At 38.9% G+C, this 9,960-nt stretch overlaps 1 protein-coding gene across 1 annotated transcript; it reads left to right on the top strand.

Annotated features, from left to right (window-relative positions):
- Positions 1 to 2,093: 2,093 nt before the first annotated feature.
- On the top strand, positions 2,094 to 9,253 carry LOC149225008 (uncharacterized). The gene is made up of 2 exons (XM_089386406.1): positions 2,094 to 2,889; positions 7,831 to 9,253. The coding sequence occupies exons 1-2, from the start codon at positions 2,475 to 2,477 to the stop codon at positions 9,201 to 9,203; spliced, it is 1,788 nt and encodes a 595-aa protein (XP_089242532.1). The 5' UTR covers positions 2,094 to 2,474; the 3' UTR covers positions 9,204 to 9,253.
- The last annotated feature ends 707 nt before the right edge of the window (positions 9,254 to 9,960 follow it).

Here is a 9,960-nt window from a genome sequence, read left to right as displayed (position 1 = left end):
CTTCCCGCGCGGGGGAAACCGGTGATTGTAGCGGAGCGCTTATACTGACTGTGAAGAAGGTGACGAATGAAAGTCCTCATGCAAACTGAATTCCAAAAAAACCATAGAGCACAAACCTATTTAAACATCATGAGAAGTATCGGGCTGCTCTTCGATGATGCGGCAACCAAAATTGTAATCTTCTTCGTCATCAGAGGGGTGGCCCTTTTGGCCTGTAGAGCCGCCACCATGCGGGACCCTCGGGCTCGCCTTATCATTCATGATCTGGGATTCCATGCCCTTGCCCGAGCCTGAGGCCTTGCTCTGCTCGTAGTTCATCTGAACGGGGCCATGTCTGTCTGCCGCAAGCCTTTCCGTAGTCACTCCAGGGGAAACAGCTTCCTGACCAGCATTAATCTCGCTCAGCTCTATGGTAACAAAAGCCATGAAGGAGAAATTGCCATGAGTGCAGGGGAATTGAAGCCTAGTGAAATTAGTCGCAGAATTGTAAAAGCTTGATGGCAAATTGTGCAGACCTCTGCCCCTTCCCCGCCCACTTCTTGTAACTGGATACCGGCCCATACTGAAGTCCGAACCAAAAGTCGAGGAGTCCGTCATGGAGGAGGAGGCCTGGCGGCCCATTTGCCCCCTGGAGCTGCCTCTCCTGCAGCTCATCCTCTGGCGGAGTTTCGGCATAACCGGAAGAGCAGGGAGATCCTGGCGGCCTACTAAACTATGGAGGCAGAAAAAGATTAGAACAAGCTTGGCTTTAACACCCAGATGGGTGAAAGGGAGAGCAGACGTCAAGTAGCTAGCAGATTTGCAGGTATGGCAGTGAGAAGCCTGAGGCATTAACCATGAATCCACCCATAGAACCGGAGCCCAGAGAGTCCCCGTGATGGTGCGAGAATGGTTCTCTACAGCTGCAAAGGAGGGACTGGAGCGCAAAGGAGGAGTGCGAATGAGACAGATTGAGAGCAATATGATCAGGTAATGGACGGGCTGGAGAGGAGGAACAGGCTGCAATAAAGCAGCATTGAATTTGATCTCAGGGGAATTAAAGATCGGTGTCGTGAGAGGCCAAGAGGCGGTGGAGATGAGCCACCCGCCCACCCATGCTGCTTCCCACGTACCAGTACAACATTCAGAGACCCGGATCCGGGAATAATATGATAAGAATTGAATATTTGTAAATATATAATTAAAAATAAGTTTAATATGGTTATTATTAAAAATGAATAATATTTAATTATTATATTAAAATATTGGATAATATTTTAATAGGAGGTAGATATTACCCAAATATTAGCCAATATTTTAATATAATAATTAAATATTATTCATTTTTAATAATAACCATATTAAACTTATTTTTAATTATATATTTACAAATATTCAATTCTTATCATATTATTAAATTAGTCTCACTAATTTTGAATTAAATATTATTTTAATTAAAAATATTAATAAATTAAAATAAAATATAACAAAATAATAATAAATTTATTCAACTAATTTTTTAACGGTTAATTCATAACACCTATTTCTTAACGGCTAACTCTGGAACAGATGCATCTTTGCTATTTAAACATTTTGACTCACTGATTTTTTCACCTTTGCCCTGATGATGAACCACATTAGATGGTTCGAAACGTCCACCAAAAACTCATGATGTGATTAATCCTAAAAAATTTATCAAAATAATAAAACTTGTAAAATTTTTATTTTTATTTTTTTTCAAATATTTACTAATTTAGAGAAATAGATTAAAAATCATTTAAATATTTAATGATTCACCGGAGGTAAACTACATTAAGATTAACTTAAAATTAAAAATAATAATTTAATATAATAATTAAATTATTTTTTAAATCTCAAATCCTAAATATTATTTGAAAATATCATTAATTTACTCATTACAATTATTTAAGAAATATCTATGGCAATTATTTTTCATTAATTTACTCGTTTTAAATAAAAAATTATTTACCCTATTTAACAAACAAATATCTACTTTACATCATTGATTCGCTCAACACAACAATCATTTTTTTTCAATTTACTAAATATATTAAATTTACTTATTTGATGTAACAAACAAATATCTACTTTGCCAACATTAGGTAAAACTGGTAGCAAAACTGCAAATTTTTAAAAATCCACGGGAGTAGTGGAACGGCTGTAACGCTGTATCAAAACCCAGCCCTAAACAGGACTGGTTGGCTAACAAAACTCAGATTAAGTTAAGATTATTTAAAATTCAAACGAGCCTAATGCTCTGCCATGAACACAAATAGTATTAAACAAATGGTGCACACTGCATATTAGGTAAAACGTAAGGAATCTGTGAAAGGCAATTGAAATGGCATTTTCGGCTCTGAAATGGCGGTGCGAGCGAATAAAGATGGAAGGTTTTTGGCATTTTCGTTGTATTTTATAACTAGTTGTGGCAAAACTGAGAAATCTGGCCGCGTTTCGCAGGGAAAATAGAAGTCATGGGCTGCAATGGCAGCTCTCTGGGTAAACCCTCCAAATTTAGCAGCAATTCATCCACATTAGGCACCAAGTGCTCCAAATTTGACAGAAAGCCGGCCATTTGCGTTGTAGCAGACTGCAAGAACTCCTCGCCACCATGCGAAAAAGCCCTTCGAATTTTGGACCAGAAGGTGAAGGTCAAAGGATTTTCGGATAGAAATGATAACAATGGTGTTAATATGCTGTTTTCCGAGCAAGAGCACAGGTTTCGATCTGGTGACCTCGAAAGTGGAAATGCGGTGGGATTTGATTCAGAAAATGACGATGATGACGATCTATATTTTGCAATGAATGAGGATTTTAGTAAAGAGAGTCACCCCAAGCGAAATGATTTTGAATCCTCTGAGGCTGATACAGATGGTATTCTCATTCCAGGTAACCAACAAAATTCTGCTTTTTAAGTTTTCTTTGAAGCATATATTCTTGAGAAGTACTTCTAGCAAGTTCATAAATTTGATAATCAAACAAAGAAACGAGATTTGTAAAACCCAACAACTTTATCAAATTCCAATGGAATTACCCATTCAATTCATTTTTCAATGCCATTGACCATGAAAGTCTCAAAGCAAATCTATATATATTTTTATTCGAAACAATTCGAGCTTTTCTCTATTATATCTGAGGAGAGGTTGCCGATATAAGCAGCGGGGTCTAATCCCAATGCAGCTGCGCCCCTAGAGCAATGAGCAGACAACAGGCGTTCAGGGATGAATTCTTGCTCGGGTTTGAACCTGGGTCGTCGTTATATGTATTTCTCAATAGGTAATCACATGGAAATAAATCCGTCCCATCCTTCTACATTCGTCAGCGAAGAATGAGGTCCCTGGTACTTCAGCCAGTGCCTTCGAACCTGTTTGCATATTTCAATGATGGACTGAAAACGTAAGTTCCAATATGCCTATCGGGATTTAAACCTTGGATAATTGTAACGACAGCCACTCCAAGTTGTTGTTGGACGACAGCCTGACAGACACCCGCACATATATAAACTAAATCCTATGATGTAAGTTCAACCATCTATGAATTTGGTGTAGAGGAAAATGTTACCCTCTCCACCTAGGTTCAAATCCCAATTTACAACATGTTTGTTCTCAGTAAGTTGATTATTAATGAGATATATATGATCTATTTATGAGTTGTTAACTTGACTTTGTGCTATGGAGAATCTTATGATTTATTCATGAGTTGTTGACCTGACTTTATACCCTGAAAAAACTAGGATTTACCCTAGATGTCATCCTTTGAATGAAGGGGAGTGTTTGGACAGTTTTCCTTAGGATTTGTTACCTAGAAAACAAAATCTCATAAGATAAGATAAGATAAGATAACTATATTTATGTCCAACTAATGACCACAAAATAGGTCAAAGGGACTGTTGAGTACACTGATGTATATACAAAGTGGGAGAACCAAACGGTCTTTTATAAAAGATACAATGTATGAAGTAAATCAACATCTGGCCCCAGCAGAGAAGATACAGGAGCTAATAGGTCTGAGGATCAGACCCATCTTTTCTAACATCTGAGGCTGAATGAATAACACTGAAGAAACTCAACCAATTTTGTTGGCCTGATGAAGAGCCGATGGCAAGTGCAGACTGTCCACTAAATCGTATCCTGGGGGGTTCACACGTTGCTGAATGCTGGAGGACCTAGTCTGTCTCCCAGGAACAGATCTGAGACAGAACTACTGCTGAGATCTCGTGTGGCAGGGTGAGGTCCCACGGATCCTCACTGATTTGGAGTCTGGATACATACTGGTATCAATCAATCTCTTGGTGCCCCTGTTTGAAGGTAGTACCCTGAAAAATGTCGTGATCCTCTGTGTGGGGTCTGGTCTGATGGGAGGCTGAAGAATATGCGCTCGGAACCTAAGAGCCTCCTGCATATATAGGGCCAAACATCTCTGATGAGGGTACTTGAAAAAGTCGGTGAGGGTCTGAGAATCTTTGAACAAACAATGAAACCTTCATCTGATCTTGTAGTAGACATGGCATCCAAGGATGAAATACATGGAGACTGCAAATAGAGAGGGCATCATAGCTGTTCATTAATTAACCTGTTAAAATGTAATCAATATAGATACTACTGCTAGTACATGGAGACTGCAAGTGTTAAAACGTAAGCAAGTCATACTTTTCTCTTTCTTCAATCTGTTTCTACTTGCATCTTATCTCTGTTAAATGTAAGCCAAATTTGTGAAATTCTTCCTTAAACACCTCCACCGCCTGGGCGTCTAATTTCAGTTAACGAGTGTGGTGTGCTAACTGTAAGGCTTGCCTTCTTGTTTTCCTTCCTCGCTGGTTTTGATTTGCTGTGTGCATTTCAAAGTCCCAAGACTTGACTCAGAGACTGTAATAGTTGACCTGGACTAAAAAAAAGTCGATGGTTGACCCCGGAAGTTTAAAAAAGATGAAAATAAATAAATTTAAACAAAAATGAGATTTTTATGTGGTAACTTATTTCGAATTACATGGCTGATACGGCATACTTGCAAAAAGCCATAGATCCTGGACTGTTGATAGGTTTGCTGTTATTTCGCTGTGGATTAGAGTATAAAAAGGCAAATGTGTTTTTTCCATATGTATCTTATATTTGGATGATTGAATCTGACTCATGAACTGTACGAGTGAGACTTTTGGAGTCAGTCACACTCACGTTTGAATTTGACTTACGAAGCCAAGCCAATCTTGGACGAGCCAATCAGGCGTAGTTTCCTAAGAGTAAAGTCAGACTCAGGAGTAAGCTCCTACTTGGAGGAGTCTGGAAACACTCATCTCTAAGGGCAGGGTGAAGTTATCCTCCAGTCTGTTCTTCCAATTCATAGACTCTGTTCCCATAGACTTTGTTTTTCAGTGCTCTTCCGTTTCTCCTCTTTCTTTTTCCTCATTGTTTGCATCTTGTCAGTGGTATCACATAGGATTTTAACATATCCCTATGACAATTACCCAGACATGTTGCTAGAAAGGCCAATGTCATTGGATTTCTTAAACTACCATAGTGATAAAACAAATCTAGAGAGGATTGCTGAGGAAAATTTTCCACCCAACGATGATGAGCTCTAAAAAATTATTGATAATGATCACACCTGCATGTTTGTCATGACTTAGTTGCCTCGTACTCGTTCACGTCCTTTGAGGGATATATTTGGAGATGTATCTGGTAAAAGAGTCATCGATTTGTTAGAGAGAATGCTTATTTTTAATCCTTGCAAACGCTGGGCAGGTTGTGACGTGATTAGTGGAGAAGGGCTGCGATGAACCACTAGATATCAACTACATCATCATCATCAATGGGGGATGGAGGATGTGAATTGGACGGTTTGGGGGACCTCTCGATGAAGTTGGAAACAAACAACCGCAAAGTGCAGGAATGGCCACCACAACGAAGATGAGCCACAACAGTTTGGGACAGTCAGAACCACCCGACAGATTGGAAGAGGACGCATGAACCGACCAATGAGCAGTTACAAGAAAAATAAATAGATACCACCTGAAGAAGAACGAGGGGGCGGGGGGTTCTAGTTAAGTTGGGTAATCAAAAGCCCTCAGAATAGAGCCGCAACAGTTCGGGACAGTTAGAATTGTCCGACAGATTGGAAAAGGACACATGAACGGACTAATAAACAGTTAGCCCCCCACAAAAAAAAATAGTGCGAGAATAAGGACAGGGGGCAGGGGGTTCTACTCAAATTGGGTTATTAGAGTGCTTCAGAATCATTGGAAGGCTGCCACGGCCTTTGGCCTGGCAGCAAAGGATCTGTATATTGTGTGCCAGAAAAGGTTGATCACGAACCATAAAATAATTGCAGAGTGTAATGAGGCCGAGTCTCTGTTATTTGTAATGGTAAACTGTTTTGTCACCTTTAATGAGATGGGTCGAATGCTCTGTATGTCTTTATAATGTTGGGGTTCCTAAGTTCCTGTGTTTGTAACTTTGTTGTTGTGGAGAATGAAGTCAGTCCCAGAATGTGTGCCTTGAAGGATGTGAACAACAGACCATCCTAATGTTTTGTTGCAGTTTTATAACTGAGTCTGCGTATCACTGTTCGGAAAATTGTGTATTTTCTTCTTGTGGACATGATTGGAGCAAGTGTTGCAGACTTGAGTTTATCTAAATTTGAGGGAGGGATGTGCACTCTGAACCCTGCACAGCCCGTGGCTGAATCACGATCAGTGAAGGGCCCTTTCGGTCATCTTTGTTGTCAAAGTTTTCAGCTTTGAGAAGAAGCTCCCTTTTACTCAACTTCTTGTTTGCTTCCAATGTCAATCCCATGATTGTTTTATTTCCTATCTGTCTGACAAATGACTCTTATGCTGCTTTCCTGGACACTTTCTTTTGCGCTATGTGCAAAATTTTATAAGGATTGTTATCCCTTGGATGTTGATTTGTTTTATAGTTGATTTTTTCTTGTTGCTGCCTATCTTTTCTGCAGCTTTTATGCATGGCTGGTTTCTAGTAGTATCTTTATTTTACCTATTTCTGCACCTAGAGATGCCTTTGGCACTCCCCGTTGCCACCACATTGTACTTTGTAGTCATGTTGATAATATGTAGAAATTATTACATTTTTTTCTATTCTTGTCTCTACTTCTTCGATCACTTTTGGGCAATTGCTCACCAAATGTCCGATTAAAAAATAGACCTTGCACAAAAGGGTATGTTTTCATCATTTATTGATTACAGTTATGCAAGTCCAAGAGACTGAAATTACAAAGGTAGGAATCCAAATCCAGATCCAATTCCACACAGATCCTGACATGTTAGTCATTTTATTCTCCTTTGTTGTTTGGGCCAATGTATTTCAAATAGATCTAAACACTGTATCATCCAAAATTCCAAGGGTAAATCTTTTTGCCTTACCCAAATTGAGGCAGAGTGAGGGTGTCTCTTCTGATGGTGTAAATCCCATTTTCTACTATTTCATAAATAGGCCTGCTCTTACCATAAAAGATAGGTCCCCCTAAATATTTTGTCTCCATAACTCTAATTCGAGAAGAACAACAAATTAACCGTTCATAAAGCTGTCCTCATTGACACATTTAATATGTTTTCATGGTGTAATCTCTAACAAGAATATGTGACAACAGGGGGGTCAACTACAAGCTATATTAGAGTGTGGGTCTCTAATACCTCCGCAGAAAAGTTTAAAATTATAAGTATTCATTAACCATTCTTCTACCATCATTACTCCTGGGAATTATTATTTCCTTTTGCCTACGGGCCCACCACAACTTTTTATGGCTGTCAATATTTCTGGAAAGTTTTGTATAACCATTGTATTTGTGACAAAATTAACACCTGATTTCTCCTTGCAGGCCTGCCAAATGATTTGGCACAGTTATGCTTGATGCGTGTTCCTTTCGTCAAGTATGATACCTCTTTAAGGAAGGTTTCAAAAAGTTGGAGAAATATACTCTCATCACAAGAATTTTATGCCACCAGAGCTGCATTTAAAATCAGTGAAACATTTATTTCATTTGTTGTACACGGTAACAGAGTCCAAATCTTCAATTTGAAGGAGCATTCATGGTTTTTCCTTCCTCCTCTACCTTTGGATCGAGCAATTTCTTCTCCTGAATGGAACATTGATCCTTATGAGTGGTGGCAGATTGAGACAGTTGCTGCTTTGCATGGAACGCTTTTTGTGATGGGAGGTGACCAAGCAACAATTTACAATTGCATTCGTCCAACTGAGCCTGCAAATACTGTGCATAAATATGATTTCTGCAAGAATAAGTGGATCAAAGTTGCCCCAATGCAGGTACCTCGATCAAATTCGGCAGCTGTAACCTTAAAAAAAAGTATTCTTGTAGCTGGAGGCAATGAAGAAATGGAAGAAGGTGCTTCTGCAGAAGTCTATGATCCTATGACAAATTGCTGGAGTTTTGTCTCAAGGATGCATTCTTCCATGAAAAGTTGTGTTGGTGTGGAACATAGAGGCATGGTTTATGTTAAGGGTGCAAATTTAGGCTCAGGAAGCCCAATAGAAGGGGAGCTATATGATCCTGTAAAAGATTCATGGATTAGAATGAATCCTGGTCTTCGTCAAGGACTTGCTCGAGGTCCGATTGCCTCAGCAAATTCACAACTCTTTGTTGCAGATTGGAAGGATTGTCTGCTCAAAATGTATGCAATTGAGAATGATTCTTGGGAAATCATTGCTAGTCTTCCTGCAAAGATAAGCCGACTTGTTGGTCACAGGGATAAGCTTTATGGTCTTACAGGCAAGATTAAAGTAGACCCATATAACCACCATGTAATATCTGACAGTCCTGATGGGGTCTGGCAGCTTGATTTGGGGAAAAGGATTGGATCTGAGAGAAGAGATTGGCTTGAATCCGTAACCAGAAGAAATTGCATTCGCGAGTTTGATTGGAGGAGGGAGGATAGTAGAGAGGCTGGCAGGTTAGATTTAGGGTTGAATTCAAATAGCTTGAAGGCTAGAATGGAGTTCAGGATGATTTCAATGAGAGGAAGAGAAACTGATTTAAATAATCGGCAAAATATGTTACATGGTTTGGGCAGAGAGGATGATGATGGTTCTGAATTCTCATATAGGCTTGGTAATACTGAAGATAACAAGGAATATGTATGGAATTGTATATGGCGAGAACCAAAGCAGAATTTGAAGACAGGTTCCCTCTCCTGGGTGCCGAGCAGTGCTCATTGTGCTCTACTTGAGGACTAGATGGTCCCTTTGGATTCCATATTAGGTTTTCATATTCAGGTATCTGTTTATCAATTCTTGAGGATAATTTTTTAGCTCAGTGAAACCAGTTCATGATTCAAGAGTTTCTATTCAGGTCTTTGTTATAGTATGCACATCACTTGCTGCAAACAGAGTTTGAGGATTTCAAGTCTTAGGCTGTGAAATTGAAAAGTACAAAAACATTAATTACTTCTATTAGGCATTTTTGAAAATCCATGTTTTGACCAGATGCTTCGGCATATGCTCTTTTGGGGCTTTAAAGGGAACTGATAAATGATACATTATAGTGATAAGAGATAACTATTATTGATTTTGCTCACCCATAAGCAAGAGTATTATTTTGGTACTTTTACCCCATTGTAAGATTCTGGGGATTCAATTCATCCTCTCGCTGTTTTGGGTTTGAGTTTCCAAGCATTGGACAAGATTTGTGGTGCTTTATTCCATGAGGCAATGTAATAAAAACTGTATCATTTGAAGAGATCAACATGGGAATGATTGTAATCGGTGGCTTTTTTCTGGAAATGTAAATTTAAATCTAATATGTAAAGTTATTCGAGTCTATTGTGAAGAAAGGTTTCAATCACTGAGAGTACTTATCACGTTTTTTATCTCGCAATTTGTTTATTTACAAAATGTCAATGGTACACGGCATTAATGTTACCTGACACAGCTTCAAAAACGTGACTTCCATTTGTGATATTCTATACAAGTTGTAGATGCAATGTGACCATAT

This window comes from Pinus tabuliformis, chromosome Q (genome assembly GCF_031772625.1).
Source record: "Pinus tabuliformis cultivar Carrire ecotype Pingquan chromosome Q, CPIR1, whole genome shotgun sequence".
NCBI lineage: Eukaryota > Viridiplantae > Streptophyta > Pinopsida > Pinales > Pinaceae > Pinus > Pinus tabuliformis.
Note: the sequence above shows the minus strand (reverse complement) of the source record. Positions and strands in the feature narration are given on the sequence as shown.

Bases quoted from the DNA above. Each gene is read 5' to 3' on its own strand.
- LOC149225008 (XM_089386406.1), top strand. From the start codon at position 2,475: ATGGGCTGCAATGGCAGCTCTCTGGGTAAACCCTCCAAATTTAGCAGC. The intron at 2,890-7,830 runs GTAACCAACAAA...TTCTCCTTGCAG, and splicing joins AGATGGTATTCTCATTCCAG to GCCTGCCAAATGATTTGGCA.